The sequence below is a fragment of the Lissotriton helveticus genome, chromosome 3_1 (genome assembly GCF_964261635.1).
Source record: "Lissotriton helveticus chromosome 3_1, aLisHel1.1, whole genome shotgun sequence".
Taxonomy (NCBI): domain Eukaryota; kingdom Metazoa; phylum Chordata; class Amphibia; order Caudata; family Salamandridae; genus Lissotriton; species Lissotriton helveticus.
The window spans coordinates 455,332,443-455,350,004 of NC_136061.1; the positions used below are offsets into that span (position 1 = coordinate 455,332,443).

The 17,562-nt window shown below is 40.1% G+C and overlaps 1 protein-coding gene across 1 annotated transcript; it reads right to left on the minus strand.

Moving 5' to 3' along the window:
• Positions 1 to 1,758: 1,758 nt before the first annotated feature.
• LOC144824618 (gamma-crystallin-3-like) lies at positions 1,759 to 10,198 on the minus strand. The gene is made up of 3 exons (XM_078683672.1): positions 10,148 to 10,198; positions 6,426 to 6,668; positions 1,759 to 2,109 (listed from the first exon to the last, which is right to left on the minus strand). The coding sequence occupies exons 1-3, from the start codon at positions 10,154 to 10,156 to the stop codon at positions 1,834 to 1,836; spliced, it is 528 nt and encodes a 175-aa protein (XP_078539798.1). The 5' UTR covers positions 10,157 to 10,198; the 3' UTR covers positions 1,759 to 1,833.
• Positions 10,199 to 17,562: the final 7,364 nt, after the last annotated feature.

The following is a 17,562-nucleotide window of genomic DNA, read 5'->3' on the forward strand; positions in this document are numbered from 1 at the left end:
ATTTCTTGATTTTATAGTGTTTTATGTGTATTGTTCTTCCTGTATCTTTTATGGCAAACATGTTGCCGAAATAAAGATGTTGATGATGATGAATGTGTTTTTGTGCTTTTAGTTTTGTCACATAGAAGATTATTCATACCATAGTCAACGTTTTGTTATCTACATATGTTTTTGAATGCTTGAAGCTACTATATGCCTTTGCAGGGTTCATACTTTTGTGGGATTTATCGTCAGCCACTAAAAGAATCTAATTTCAGTTGTTTTTAGGTTGAATGCCTAGAGCTACCTTTGGCTTCACTTAAAGGTATCAGATTTCATAGTTACAAATAAATGGATATGCCTGTACATATTTCCAAATCTAACGAGCGACTACAAATAAATCTTCAAACTAGGAGGAAGCCCGAAACAAGACATTTGTTTGACAGCATATTTGTTAGTGGTCAGCAACTTACAGTCAAGTAATGTGGCTGCAGGTGTGCTATTTTGGCTTTCATTTTCCTAAATTCTGAGTTAAGCAGAGGTTTATTGCCTAATATTAATGGCAAATGTCTTATTGATATTCCCTGGATAGCACTCACTATTATCACACTATAGAGCCTGCCATGATCAAGTTGTTATTTCTTGATAATCAGCAGAAGCCTTGACTGCAAATATTTTCGTAAATATTAACGATTTGAAAGTAGTCTGTTCAAAATGTTCATGCCTACGTATGACAATGAAACGTTTGGACTTGTTGTCACCAGTTACATTGTATATCGATGCATGTGCCAAAAAAGCTTTTAAGCCTATGCCATCCCAACAGGAAGTTTTGAAACCACCTTGACTCCCCCTAACATGTTCCTAATATGCTTGTTCTCTACTGGCGTTCATATTTTAGTTAGTTTGATTTTTTCTCTCTTATTGAAAAGTCTGATTCATATACTTTCATTGTACTAGATTTGTGACGTATTGTTATGATCTTAATACTTTGTATCACATACAGTCATCTTTTATTTCTTTAATACAATTTTCTTGAACTAAAATGTTCATACCACTCAAACATCAGTGCAGCAAAGTACAACTACCTATCAAAAAGGTAGCATTTTTTTGTGGTATAGATGTTTTTTATCTCTGTTTAGCTTCCTTTCCGTTTCATTCAAAATCTCTCTATTTCCCCTTCCTTCTCCTTCTTCATAACCCCCACATCCTCCCACATCAAGGCATACATAAAATGGTCTCTTTGCCATTTTTTTATACCGATGCTTATTCTCTCCTAGAATATTTGAAAGGTTTCCATTACCTGCAAGTTACAACCAGGTCTGAAATGCTGTTTGTCTTAAACCTTGTAGAACATATTCACGCATTTCTGTAGTTTCCATCAATTATTTGTGAAGGAAAAAACAGAACATGTGGTAATCAAAAGAGGACAATAGACAGTAGATGGCATTTTCTGTTGAATATATTCTTTAAAAAAATGCCTACGTTAAAATTAGAAACAAATATTAAACTAAAAGGTTGTTTCAAACTTTTTTCGTTAAACTATATGTAAATGTAATACAGTGCATTAGATTTCAATACAAGAGATACCTTATTTTAAGGTGTAACTCATCAACACCATATTTAATTGTCCCTGGGGATCGATTTGGTCTCAATGCTAAAAAAACATGAAAGTTAGAAAGCATTTTAAAATCTGATGATAGGATTTATATCCTTGAACATACAAACCTCTGCCAGTGAAAAACACTTTCTGAAATAAAGTAAGAAATGATAATACACACATTTAGCAGTCAATTTCAGAAGATTTTATTGTAGTACATGCAGATTTCTGACTTGTATTTTATGATGAGAATTATCTTAATATTTCTCTCTGAGTCGTCTAATGGATCCAACTCTGGGACTGATAGCACCCCAGTCGGTGTATTTCCTGTACTCTCCAGGTCTCAGGTAGTACTGGTGTCCTCTATAGTTGGGCTCATCATAGAAAATCCAGTGCCCCTCGAACACATTGCAGGAGTAAATGTCATTGTACTGAAATTGTTCAAAAACATTTGGACAGTCTTCAGAGAACTCCACCATCTGGCCTCCAAAGTTTTCTCTCTCATAAATCCTTATTCTGTTAGAGCCATGGTGCTGAAATTGAAAGATAATTGAAATGCTAAACAAACGTCCAATATAGGAAATGTTGCAAAAGCATTACAAAGTTCAATACACAATTCAATTTGAAGAGCATACATTTTACACTTCAAGCATTTCATGTATAATATGTCATTATGTTTGCTGAGATCAAGGTTTTTACTTTTAACCACAGGAGTAGATGGAGAGAAAATAATAAATGATGCAATGTATAACACATGATCATTTGTTAATGAGAAACTGAAATATGTCATTATCAACAAGGGCATTAATGTTATGCATGTATGGATCACAAGAAGCAATTACAAATAGCTAAAAGTTAACCAATCCTGAATTTCCATTGTGGGCTCAATTTTGAGCGGCGTGGTGCAGGAGGGGTGATTTCAGATGGGTGGAAATCATTGATTCCCACCTTTAATTCCTCCATGCCACTTTACTTTTCTGCGTTTACATGACTGCCGTGGAGAAAAAACATCAGTGCCTACATTTACCTGGTTAATTCCCACATGTTTATCCTGACTATGGCTGTGTTTCAGAGGAAGCCACTTGGGGCTTTATTGCATAAAGTGAGCACTAAGAGAGATACAAAGCTGTCTCTGCCACATCTTTAAGCTGGCTTATGTCTTAATAGTTGAAGAGCAGAAGCATCGCTATTTTATCACAATGAAACCGTTGCAAATGCCGTAATTACTTACCAGGTAATTACATTACTCTAAGTCTAACTCCCTTGCTTTAATTCATTACAGATGAGGTAGCACTACCTCTCAAGACACCAGTCCCAACAGTACAGCTAAAAGAAATAGCCATCTCCCTGCCACTCCTCCTGTTTGGTTGTCAAGCACAGACTACAAGCACTGAAGTGTCCTGGCTTATAAAGGGAAGGTGGCAGGCAAGTATGAAGTAAAGGAAGGCAATAGGATTACGAGTAATATAATTACCTTCTAAATAATATGGGAATTATCCCCCAGTACCTTCCTCACTTAAATTCATTACACGAAAATAAGCAAGCACTAACAGCCAGACAACAGCAGTGGAATGATCAACTCTAAGAAGGGTCTTTATTGGCAGACAGAAAGCAATACTGTATAAGTTCTCTATTATGTCATAGAGGAGGGACCGTTTACATCAAGAGTATAAAGTCTGAACTTGTTCTCCAAGATGGATAGAATTCAGGGAAGATTAAGTCCTGATATGTGCTCACATTCTTAAATGCATTATGTTCAGTTGCCTAAACATGATAATATTTGACACACTTTGATTTGCGCTCACATACAGGATAATATTCGTCAATTGTGCCTAACTCCGCCCTCCCATTTAGCACTGGTTAGCGGTGTTAAAGTGCACAGAGTCCTAAGGCACAAAAACATGATTTTTGCCAAAACTATGTGAGACATCATGTTCCAGGGAGCCAGATCTCATTTGAAGTCCCTTCTAGGTTAGAAACGTTTCAGGCTCCGGTGAGGAGTTATGGCTTAAGTCTTCAGCGGGTGTAATTGTTAATCTTGAGATAATGTTTCTTACCTGAAGCATTTTAGTAATAGCACATCAATTTCTTAAAGGCAGAGACAGTATCACTCTCTTAGTGCAAGGAGGTAGTAGGTTATGTGAATCATGGAGAGAATGTAACTTTTCAATTCCAGAGACTCAAGTCTCAAGCTTTTTGTGGTTTAAGATTTTAAGTTCTGTGAAGAGGGGCGTGATACAGTGAGGTAAGGAGCTAATGACCTTGGACAACTTTGACAATGCACATCCTTACTTGGAGATCCCGAGTGCGCTTCACCTCAGGTAACCCCAAACTCCTTAACAGAACTTTTATAACAGATTTTGTTTGTACTTTGTTGTGATTATTGCAACCTGCCTAGTCAAAGCATACAGATTGACCTACGGGTGACAAAACCCAAGAAAACGTCTCCATTCACCCATAAAGAACCTGTACCTGTGCTTAAATCTAAATCTTCTGTTTGTGTATGAATTCCCGCAGCAACCAGAGAATACTTTCCCTGTAGTGCTGCCCATTTCTTATGTACATTCTTGAGCGATAGTGTTATTTAAGTATTTCTATTTTTCTAAAGAGGGTTGGACGTTCCCTCAATGTGTTTATTGTTTGACTGCTTGAGTTCAGAGTGGGGGAGCATAAAATTCATGTAGTTTGCCTTTGCGTAATTATATGCCATTTTAGCAAAATTATGTGAAATTACATTTAATTACGTGAATTCCAAAACAGACATTTGGCACTGTGTTTTAGCATGGAGCTGGACACCATGATGCATTTCAAGAAAAACAAAACTCCAAAAGAATGAAAACACCGTGAACAAAAACTTCTTGCGTCGGTTGTTCGTGTTGTTACCGGGAATTTGTGGTAAATCTTACAATAACTATGCTTTGTGGCCTAATGGGGTCATTTCAGGACTTTACCAAATTACCAAAATTATGCTAATTATGCCCTGCTAACAGAAATTTTGCCTGGACCTAGTTCAGAGCCTCTAGATTCCAGAGAGTCTTTGGACTGCTGTCCCTCCCTACCTTGAATCTCAAGTGCTAATGAAATGTAGTTGTCCTATAGAAGGATGGACTTCAGAAAACCAAGGGCGAATGACCCCAAACACCACCATTGAGATCCAATAGCTCCTGTCCACCCTATGGCCCCTCGAACGGGGTCTGATAACTGTATCAATCCATTGTTTATTCAGTTCTTTCATTTGCTTGCTAATAAGCCAATAAATATTGATATGCTGTCAAGTCAGAAGAGTTTGGTACAGTGGGTTAGTGAGTACATGTGTGTCAGATGACCGGTGTCAGTCAAAGTTCAGGAAGTTTTTTGAGACAGATAAAAAAGATACATACAGGAAAGATCTGAGGAGGGTATGCTGCCTGTAACCTTCCCAGCAGTACTTGTATCCAAACGTTCTATTGGAAGACGACTGTGGGTCCTGACTGTTTTGTCTTGGAGTTCTCCACCATGGGGGTTCTGTGTTCACCTTGTGTTTAGAATAAAGTTCATGAAATTCCAAGTGTAGAATCTTATAGTTTAAATGTGAAGTCGGTTGGAGAAGGAAAGGGAGCGGCGGAAGGAGGCTGAGGTGGAAGATGTATCCTGAATAAACCTTTTAATACATCAAGCCCAGGTGTCTCTTGCTTTTTGACTTTGAATTTATATCTCTTAGCAAGGACTTGGAATGAGTGAGCTTTCAATACCGGATTGAAAGTGTAAACGAATCCGGGGCCTTATATAAAGGGGAAACTTTTGGCTAATGTTAACAGACACATGTATAGTGCAGTGAAATTTAAATCCTGCATGCTTCTCCGGGATCTATTACAGGGCTTTTAAGAAGAGACCATTATGTTGTTCGTGTGATGGCACAATACTGTATGGTTATGTAGATGATGCATGTCAGTGAGGTTTGAAGTGCCGGAACAAGATATCAGGTAATACTTGCTGAATGGTTTATTAATTATAAAAGTGGTCGATTTTTTAGAACGTGCACAGTTGGGCGTTATTTGGAGAGTAGAAGGCCAAATTAGAGTGGAATGTCTAATTGATCAACAAACAAATATTAGTAGGCCCAGTACATGTTAAACTAAATAATGTCATCTGAAATTGTGAATCTGCTTTACATCTGCATACTCATCTAATTGAACATGAAGAATGCTTATTATCATCTGAAGCACTGCATGACCAGATTACGAACCCACGAAATAGGTATAATTTAGAATTCATATTCGAAAAGCATATTCCAATAGCCACCCAGGTACCGTCTTAAAATGTGGTTGTGCAGTAAATTGCACTGAAACAAGTCACTTAGTAAATGATATATACCTGTGTCTCCACTTTTGTGCATACACCTCCCAACACCAAAAAAATAATGTAAAATGTACAGCATGCACATTGTTTCTAATTATAATGTTTAGAAACATGTTGAACCTACGTCATAGTTGCCATTTTCCCATTTTTGCGGGGACAGTTCGGGGAAGGTGGAGACTGCCCCGGGCAATATTGTTGCTGAAGCAGTTACAACACACAGGTGCGCAAACAAGAACGTTCTATCTGTAGCAGCCCTGTGCTGCAAAGTGTCCCAGGATTGTTTTCCCCAATAATGGCGACTATGCTAAATACGAGTCTATGCACCTAGCACATCATCTGGAATTTGAGACATACTTTGAGATACCCCAATTGGTCAGAGGTCTTGTAATGCCCATGCTCTCTAAAGTTTTTCCCCCCAATAATGGCAACTATGCTATGTACACTTATTCATAGTATTCTAATCAAGCTTGCAAATGTGAAGAGTGTGTGAGTTCACTGAGGGAAAAGGTACCTCTGGTGTCAAGCGGCATGATTTGATAGAATCATTGTAACCCATCCACTGTTGGACGTCAGGATACTCCCCCCTTCTCAGGAAGTACTGGTGCCCCCTGAAGTTGGGGTGCTCGTAGATGACCCAGTTGCCACTTTCCACCCGGATGGAGTTGCAGCGGCTGAAGTAAGAGCTCAGATCAGGGCACTCGGAGCTGCACTCATGGGAGCGGCCTCTGAAGTTCTTGTCCTCGTAGAAGATGATCTGTAACAGGCAAATATCACACAATGTTAGGGTCGCTGCTGTTGAGGACGTGAGCAAGCCTGATGGTCTTTGTAATACAAGCCATAGAAATAAGTTACCAATGGAACCAAGCAAATAATATTAGTGACAAACTTTCCAACTAATCATGATTGCCTCTCAAAGTTTAAATACATGTCATGAACACTATCATGCCACTTACTGAAAATACGGATGTTTTAATATTGTAATACAGAATTTCCATTTTGCATAAATATTAATAACTTTAATTTTATAGAGCATTTCATAGCATACTTTTACTATTTCTAAGTGCTGTGTTACTAACATATAGTTTAATGGTTATCAATTTGCCCAGCGTGAATGATGAAAGGCTGAGTCGACGTTGCCAGGATTCAAATTAGTTATATCTGGATCACTGCTTTGTCTAGTGAAGACAATTCAACTCCCATAGCTATCCTCATTGCTGAACAAACTCAATACATCCAAACACAACTTTTTTATCTTCATGAAAACATTTATTTTTCCTGAAATACGAGATTTTCCTTTGATTATTTATTTTATTTATTATTCATATTAATATAGTTTTTTGATCCCCAGATAGCAGCTTACCATTTTCACCAAACACTAAGGTGTACTTTTGTCTCACATAGCAATCGATTCTGTAAACCATACATGTTCATAATCATCATCAAAAACCAGGGATTCCCACCATAAGGCAGCGTTTTTGACTACCATTGTGCTGGGAAAAGACATAATCATGATAGGAATGCCCAGATAATGCCAAGAACTCACCACCCTATTGCTATGTATAGTATTAATGTTGTCTCAATGCCCCTGATATCTGAGGAATCGGAAAATACCATGCTAGTGAGGCCAGAATGCCATCTCAATCGCTCACACCATGTGAACGGTGAGCACCAGCTATGCCAGTGACGTCCAATGTGTGATCAAGCATGCCTACACTATGTCAGGGTAGGGTAGCAAGAAAGTCGCCCAGAAAGCCCTCTTTGTGGCAATGATAGCCAGGCAGCTAATGTCGCAAAAATATCTACAGTCTATCAGACAAGAGTGAACATTATGCCAGGTAAACACAGAATACTGCACACAACACGTCATGGAGGTCTACCATGACATCCACGCAAACCAAATCCAAGCCCTCCAGCCAAACACTTACACAGACAGAAGACAACGTACACATGCTCAGGCTCACATCAGCCACCCAGACAGACACATACAGATATGCAAACTCACATGGACACTCATGCTCACTTTCCTCAGTCTCGAACTCTCTCACGTTCTCACCCTCACTCACACGCAAGCCATTCTCACTCACTCTCAGTCACCCACTCATACTCACTCCTTTTCACCCCAGTCCTCTCAAAAGCTTGTCTCTCTCACTCACACCTAATTACTACTACTCTTCCTATTGCACACACACACACCCAGTCACTTAACAAACAAACGCCACAAAACTTATTCTCATAAACAATGGATTTCGCAAACTAGTTTTATTTCAAAATCGATCTCTGCATCTGATAGATGTCCTGTACATTATGAGATAACATTTTATGTATATTTGTCATGCTGGGCAGACACTGAAGGGCGCTGCTGCACCATACTAATTTCAACTACACTTCTCGGTTTTTGTAAACCAAAACACCCGCCAGATCTTTAATGTCTCGCTGAATAAGAATCCCTTTGTACACTCTTTTCTGTTCGAAATGTTTGCCACTTTGTAGCAATAAAGAAAAAAACAGACGATGGTTTTGAAAGCACCTCAGAGAATTAATAGTAACTGAGATTTATGCGAACATCTTACACATGACGTGTGTGATTTTTTTTTAAAGGCAACTGATATGCCCAAATGGGCAGCTTTACTCCTATTGACGCTGCACTTTACTGATGACAATCACAAAAGACAAAATCAGTCTGGTTGTGCTTTGGTATCTGTTTTGAGGAGGTGTCGCTGGCAGTTCGTTTTCACTGATTGGCAAAACAAGGTAGCTCCCCGTCTATTATGGCAGAGTGAAAACAAAGTTAGTGGATTGTGTAATGTGGACCAAGGAATTACCACTGGCTGAAATTAATTATAACATTTTAAACATGTTTTTGTTTATTTTGCCCTTGTGTCCATTATTCACCAGGCAGCTTTGAATTTCCCTTAAAGGTCCTTGGCTAATTAATGTTAAAAGAACATCATCACAACTAGTACAGTACCTCAGAGTAAAGGCTGGAATTTGGCTTGTTATTCACAATGGCACATGTCCAAAGAGGCACGATCAAAATACATTACTATGGGGATGAGTTGCTCTGTTACAACGACAGGGACGGATACCCCGTCCACCGAAATATAAATCCCATGATATCCTATCGGATTTATATTTCGCTGGATATATCTGTCACAGTTGTGATGGCGTAACTTGGCCACCAAAATCTAAATCAGGTCCTTTGTCTTTCACAGCACCGCAAAACTTAATCATGGCTCTGCCTAAGGCAGAGATAGATTTCTCTCTTGAAATAAGAATCTAAATAAAAGAGCCAACTAGTGAAATAATGCAACCGTACATTTACTCTGAAAGCTTACCAGGTAGCTTGAGTGATTATGAAGTGTCCTGTCGAACAAGCTGCAGAGGAGTGTTAATCTGTAGTACCCTAAATACGAGTCTATGCACCTAGAACATCATCAGACATTTGAGAAATAATTCGAGATACCACAATTGGTCAGAGGACTTGTAATGCCCATGCTCTCTGACGTTACTTGGCAGCACACTATCAAGAAGCGGGCACGATCAATAGGGAATGTAACCTAAATGACTCACATGATTTTGACAGAATATATTAACTGTACATTGTAAATTGTAAGAAATTATTTAGTGTGTTTAAGCAGGTGTACTTTATCAATGTTAAGGGCAGAACCTTTCACTGGGAGTAGAAGATACACTCACCGGGGTTACTTACTACTTACACTGCTTTCCTATAGGCCTATCTATCTCCAGACCAAGCATAAATGTTGAAAACTCTCCATCAGGAATGCATATTTATTTCTTTTAAGACCCTGACTCGCTCTATTAGTGGCATGCTTCATTATCGGGACTTATTCTGGTCCCTATGAACCAGGACGTGCTCAACCATATACCAGGGAGCACTTACGGCTATTCCCTGACGGTGTAATTACAAAAAAATACCTTAGGAACACCTGATATTCCTGTATCATTGGTCTCCTAGGTATGGCAAAAAATATATTTTTACTTGGCTCCTTTAAGCCCTAGCTTAAAAAGTGTCTAGAGCCTGGATTTCAGCAGGACAAATATTACCTCGTATCGAGATAGCTGCCCCTTTAAATAAGTGTTTTCCATACATACAACTATTAATAACTAGCAGGCTATCGTGGATATGTATGTAAAACACATATATATATCCATCCATAAATATAACCAAGAGATCTGCGCGGATGTACGTAAACATTGGCAGCTTTACCTTACCTTTCCCATGCTGACTGCTTGGAGTCTTCACTGCTGATGGAAAGCTCTGTGCTGGTTTGGGTGCGCACAGCCGGCCTTATATACTGTATCCTTTTGTCTCTTATTTGCACGTGCGCACACGGCCCTGAATACCCAGAACATTCATTCTGCACAGTATGGTGAATGCACAGCTCGCCACATTCCTCTCTATATTGTGCTTTAGAGAGTTCTTTCTTTCCATACTCTACTCTTTGATTTTGCCTAGCGAGCATCCGCTCTTTGCTAGGGACAGAGGCCTCGTATTAACATATTACTGCTCTGCTGAATTTCTATGTACCATTCCTCGATATTAGAAAAGCACGTTCACTGATGGTTAAAAAGAAGATATGATTTTACCGACTGATCTTTAACATAGTTTCCATTCCTTTCTGAGCGTGTTACACTATTAGTTTGTAATATGACACAAATAAAATATCAAAGCGAGCCCACAACGGAGGAATCCGGATTGCTAAATATACCAAATAACTTTATAATTTGTGTCACCTTGTTGAACGTTTCATCGGTGCAGTGTGCCTTATTATCACTAACAGAACACACCAACAGCATACATTTTCTCTGCTAGACCTGTCAGCCTTAGGGTGGTCTTCCCCCCAACTTTTTGTCTTCCACCTCCATTTTTTTCTGACCTCATTTTAGTTGGCCTTATGAGTCTGTACACTTTACCACTGCTAACCAGTGCTAACATGCATGTGCTCTCTCCTCTAAACATGATAATATTGGTTTATGCCCAATTGGCATATTTAGTTTACTTATAAGACCCTATTAAATTTGTGCTATGTGTACCATAGGTCTGTACATTAGACCCTGCTAGTAGGCCTACAGCACTGATTGTGCCAGCACTTAAGTAGGCCTTTAAACATACCTCAGGCAGGCCTTCCATTGAGGAGTCTGTGTGTGCAGTATTAAACTGCTATGTCGACCTGGCAATATACACCTTTTCCCAGGCCCAAATCTTCATTTCTTAATACATATGTCATCCCTATGGAAGGCCCTGGACAGCCAGAGGGCAGGATGCTCTGTACGTAAAAAGTCGGGCATGTAATGTTAAGTTTTACATGTCCTGGTAGTGAAAAACTCTTAAACTAGTTTTTCACTCCTGCAAGGATAACATTGGAGTCTCACAAATATTTTTTAGAGTATCTCAACACTTGTTCATTGGATTTGAATTTCATGTCTCACTCCAGTAATGAGTCCAGTGATTACTTATATTCGACTATTATGGTGTATGAAGGCAAATTAGATACAAGGCTATACACAAAGCCTACTGCCCATAATACTTTGCTTCAATATACAAGCCATCACCCTAAGGTTCTAAACAGTGGTTCCCAAACTGTGCCCCGTTGCTCCCTAGGGAGCCGTCAAACCAGCCGCCCACCAAGAACTTTATTGCATTTAATGTTGAAGGGTCTGTTGGCGTCAGTTATACTAATTAGACTTAAACACATGATGTCGATGATTTGTAAGTGACATGCCTAAACCTGTAAACACAGTGCTTAATTGATGGCATGTCGAGGGAGATAACTTTCATATTTCACTGGATCCCCATGTACCAACACTCCCAAAGTAAGCAGAAGATGCCTGATTTATTTTGTTACACTCGTTAATAGTTTCGTTTTTTTTCCAAATGCATTTTACACCAATGCAAGTTATCAGGAAAGTACAGTTGACCTGTCTATTAAACACACCAAGTATTATTAAGTATTGACCTTTTTACTTGAAACATAGGTACTTCAAGTACACATTTCTTTCAGTACACACATATTTCCAGACAGGCCTGCTCTCTCCTTGAGCGCAGAGAAGTAAAACACCATATACGGCATAATGTCAACATTTGGAAGCAGGAAAGCGGGATGTTTAAAAAAAGAAGAGGAATTTAATTTACTTGTGTTGATTTAGAGGCAATTTTTGGGAGGAGACAGCAAAAATTAAGCTGAATGCGTTAAAAAAATTGTGAGTCACCCTGCTGAGACATATGACATGGGTAAAAATGGAAGTGCATGCAAGTATTCTTCAAGTGCACAAACACTTTGGCAATGGGGCCTAAATGCATAGGGGTGTTATCTAGCACTGTAAGTGGGATAAACTTTGAGAGTTATGGGCAAAGAAGTGTAACTAGGAATATTTTATTAGAGGAGCCGCTTTAGCAATACGAAACACTCTGCGTATATGATTATAATACCTTCATCAGCTTCATCCCAATTATTTTTATTGAGAAAAATGCAAGTACTCCAGACGCGAGCCTTACATCTTCCCCACCCTTCAAAAAAAGTTACAGTGGAGAGCCACAGGCAATGACCAATGGGTCAAGGGAGCCACGGGTCGAAATAGTTTGGGGACCACTGCTCTAAAAGGTCCGCTCCCTTTGGAACAGTTTCTTTGTGTATGAATAAACTGTAAATTCAAGAATGATTACTTTCGTGAGGCTAATTTATTTATTAACTGTTTTGTATAGCGCGAACATGACTCGTTTGGGTATCAGAGCGCTTTCAGCGATAGAAGTTATTTACAAGATTAACCGCTACCGTGCTAGCAGGTTTTCCCGCTGTGCGCTGAATTTTGAAAAACGCGCGGTTTGTGACAAAGCCAGCTCGTCATCCGCGTAGCGCAGGTAACGCCCATGACGAGCTGGCTTTGTCATCCGCATCGAAGGGGTTAAACAACAACAAGTTAAATACAGGATTGGAGCAGGTGACCATACGAATACAGTGCAGATATAACAAGCTATTTACAAGGAGTAAGAGCGGCAAAGAAGTGTGCAGTTGGGGGAGAAAAAAACATTGACAGGAGCAGAGGAAGACTACACAACACCAGCCTTAGCCCCTTCAAGTGACAGTGAGGCAAATATGATGCAGCGTGGTAAGCAACAACAATGAAATGAGAATCACATGGGTAACATATATGAAAACAAGATCGGCTATCCCTGGTAGAGCTCAAGTACAGAACAGTAGCAGATCGCTGGGCTGCTGACACTGTAGATGCACTCAGAGAGTTTAAGGTAGGAATTTGCACATTAGGAAAGTCTTTGATTCCTTTTTAAATCTTGATAGAGATGGTATTCTTCTGATGTTGGGCGGCAGCGAGTTCCAGATTCTGGGTGCAGCTATCAGAGAAATCTCTGTTGTATGTTTTTTTCTTCCAGAAGAGGGGTGGTTTCAGCACAAAATCCCTGGCACACCAGGAGTGCCTGCCTCCTCTGGAAACCATGGGGCATATTACCAAGCAATAGCAATAATTATCGCTATTGCTTGGTTAGAGATAAAAATTTACAGCTGAACTGCGGCGATTTTTATCGCAGATAAACCTTGGTATTACCAAGGTTTATCGCAAATGTGATAAAAAACGGCCGCAATGCATGAACATCGCTGAAAAGTCAGCAATATTCATGCATTACCGAGCTAATGCTCTTAGCAATGTTATCCACCTCCCATTGGATAACATGGCTAAGAACTGCTCAGGGCATGTGTTAGCTTTTGGAGATATTCGCGCTTAGTGCGAATATCTCCAAAAGTTGGTAATAGGAGATAGCGATGTTAGCAACTGTTTCCAGTCGCTAACATCTTGGCATGGCCACTTTGCATGTCATTAGTGATAAATATCACTGACATGCAAAGTGGGGCCCAAGATGGTCGCTATCTCCTACTAGCTGTCGCTAACTGGTGTTAACGACAGCTAGGTAATAACGAGATAATTCTATCTCTGCTTTCTTGGCTTTTAAAGCCAAAAAAGCGGAGATAAACCCCCTTGATAATATGCCCCCATGATTTTCTGAACAAGATACGAAGGAAACTTAGAGTGTACCGCTTTGTGAGTGATAACAGGCCATTTTGAGTTGTATCCTGGCTTCATATGGAAGCCAGTTCAGCGCCTTCAGGTGCGATGAAATGTGGTCGAAATGTTTTGAGCCTGTTAGGAATGTTGCGGCTGTGTTAAGACATGCTTTTAGGGGAGCTGTTGAGATCTTGGGGAGGCCAGATAAGGTTGAGCATCCATATTAGATTCTAGAGATAACTAAGGCCTGTACTGCCATTTTAAGGTCTGATGTATCTTGGAATGGTTCAAGATTTCTCAGGTAGCTCAGGGGAGACCTGGCATTTTTGACCAGTGTTGGATGTAGGCTTGCATATTCAGGTTTTTGTCCAGTGTGATTCCTAGTGATTTGGCTCAATCAATTATGGTCGGGGTGCAATTCAGCATGGTGATCGAGCTGGTCCATTCAAGTATGTCAATGGACCTTTTTGAAGGGGAAATAAGAAGGAATTTGTTTTTTTGCGCATTAAGTTTGAGCTAGTTGCTAGGAAGCCATTGAACAGTCAGCTTTAGATCCCGCCTATTGTTTGATTTCCTCTAGGGATTACATTTCTATGTAGATCTGAATGTCGTCTACTTACATGTGGAAAGAGATGTTGGTGATATGTAGAATATCAGCTTATGGTTCCAAATGGAATTTAAAAAGAGTTGGGGAGAGAGTTGAGTTTTGGGGGACATCAATCGTAATCAGAGGATAAATTACGATTAACTAAGAATCTCTGGGACCCGTTCTATAGGTAGGATTTGAACCATTCCAGAACGGTTCCCCCTAGTTTCATCCCATTTCCAGACGTTCTAGTAGCTTGTCATGGTTAACTGTGTCGAACGCCAAAGATAGATCCAAAAAAATTAAGAGACATGATTTGCCTTGATCTAGAGCTTGGAAAGGATCATCTACTATATGGAGAATAGTAGTTTCAGTACTGTGATCTGGCCTGAAACCATATTGGCATTCGTCTAGCAGGTTGAACGTGACGATGTGTTGTTGTTGCACACATTTCTCAAGTAATTTCGCTAGTAGAGGAATATTAGATATTGGTCTGAATTTGTCCGGTTCAGCAGGATTCAGTGTGTGTTTCTTTAAAATGGATATGACTTGACCAGATTTTATAGAGTCTGTTATGGACCCTTACATTAGGGAAGCGTTGGTTATTGTGGTCCAGATGGGTATGATAAAATGGTTGGCTGTAGATAAGCAGTTAGATGGGAGCAAGTCATTGAAGTGGTTGTTTGGTTTTATAGACAAAAGAGTTTCGATATGGTATGGTTGTCATATAAGTTGAAGGTAACCAAGTGGGCTTGGTTTTTGGGTACCGCCTGTAGGGAGTGTGTAGCGAAGTTTGGGGATATCACTGAAGGATGTGAGCGGACGATAGCGGTGGAATTCAACTTGTTTCCTAGACAGTTGATTTTGGCCAAGAAGAAGGAGGAGAACTCATCACAGCTTATTAGAGATTTCGTTGTTTCTTTAGAAGGTTTTTGCCAGTTTGTACGATTGCTGTTTTACCATTTGAAAGCACTTACGAGGTCTGTTCTTAGCGTTCTCCAGTTCCATCCTGAAGAATTATTTTTTTTAATTTGAGAATGATCTTATTGTATGCATTTCTGGTCTTTCTATGAAGTTTTAGCTGGGGGAGGAGGGCTGTTGTCTCCAATTCCTTTTTGGCAGTCGAAGATTTCTCCTTTCGTTGTTTAGTGACCCATTGAACCAGGGATTTTTGTCTTTAGCCTGAGTTCTTTTTAGTTTTAATGGGGCTAGTGAATCAATTATATCAGACATTGTTGAGTTGTAGTGGTCTGTAAGTTTGCAGACATTTGATAGCTTGGGGGGAGGGGGAAGACCCAACTCCCATCGCTACCAGAGTCTCATAGTCTAGGCCTTTAGTGTCCCGGAGCCATAATTTTGGTTTCACTAATTGCACTTTTAGGAAGGAAATAGCATGGTGGTCTGATCAGTCTCAAGGAGCAATTGAGGTTAGCCTGATAACCATTTCCTTTGAGATGATCCAGTCCAGCCTGGAGACTTTTGAGTGTGTTGGTAGAGTGCAGGCTTGAGTAAGTGATTGGTCAGCTAAGAAGTCTTTAAGGATGTTGACCTGAACGTCATTGAGGTAATTCAAGTGAAGATTAAAGTCTCCTGGGAATATATCATTGGAGTGGGGTCAGGCATTTGCTGTAGTGATTTCCATGAGGTGGTCGATGAATGGGTCATTCGGAGGGTGGTAGAGGTGTGCAATTTGCACAATTGGTTAGAGTTGTTACTTATGGAAAGAGCAAGGTATTCACAGGAGTCAAGAGGGTCAGAGCAGAGATGGGTAACGGAGAGGTTGGAGCAATGGATGCAAGCGATACCACCCTCTTTTTTTATTTGTCTTTCTAGCCTTACGATGTTGTAGTTTGGAGGCGCCAATAGATCCATACAGGGCAATGATGCTTCGATGAGCCATGATTCGCTTAAGATTGCCACGTCAATTTCTTGACTCAGGATGGGTTCGGCAATGTCAGAGGCATGTTTCACTGCTGATCTGCAGTTATGTAGGAGACCGGAGAGTGGAGACACAGAGTTCTGTTATGTTGAGGGTAGAGGTGGATAAGGGTACTCGTTTTAGATTGTTGCTGTTCACTCCTCTGTTTCTACACGTGGATGTTCTGTTTGTGTTAATTGAGACCGTATTGATTTTGTTTTCGCCTTCCTTGTCAGTGGGATTAGAAGAGGCAGGTGTATACTCGTAGGATAGTAGAAGAGCTAGTGTTTCATCCTCTGATAGATAGTTAAGTTGTTTGCGAGGGCAATAGTTTCTTTTAGCCAGTGACAGGGGCTGATGGTAAGGTTTAATTTGCGGGTTGAGTAATGATTTTTGACTAAGCTTGCTTTTAGAGAGAGAGAGAGAGTGGAAGGTAAGAAGTGGAAGGTTCCTCAATTCGAGAATCAAGTTATGGATGCTCTGAGCTGGGCTGGCTGTTTGGAGGTTCACAGCTTCAAGGTCCGTTAGCGAGGGCACTAATTGAGGCATAAAGACAAGGGGATCTGGGCTTGGTGTGGCAAAATCGGGGATCCTGATAAGTTAATTGGAGTTGGATCTCCCAGTGGCTGCATTTCTTTGTAGAGAGGTGAGCATGGGGTCTGTTTTGCTAAGCAGGGTGGTTGATAGGCCTTTAGGGGGGATAGGCAATGAGCTCTGGAAGGTATGAGTGCTTTCCGCTAGTAGGCAAGGGCTTGCACCTTTGTCCAGGTAGGGACCCTTCTTCCTATTCAGGATAAGGGAGTTACACTCCTAAAATAACCCCTGCTCACACCCTTGGTAGCTTGGCACGAGCAGTCAGGCTAATCTTAGAGGCAGTGTGTAAAGCATGGGCACATAACCGACAGTAATACAGTGTAATCATTACAAAAGGATACCATACCAGTTTAGATAAATAGTCAATATTTTTATATACAAGCCCAAAAACTATAAGAATCCACAATACAGTACTTAAAAATCTTCAGTTATCAAAATACGCTTTAAAAAAAGATCCTTGAAGTATATAGCTTCGTCCAGGGCTAAGACGGCACCGTGAGCAAACAAATC

Bases quoted from the DNA above. Each gene is read 5' to 3' on its own strand.
- LOC144824618 (XM_078683672.1), bottom strand. The intron at 2,110-6,425 runs GTACCTTTTCCC...TTTCAATTTCAG, and splicing joins CATGCCGCTTGACACCAGAG to CACCATGGCTCTAACAGAAT.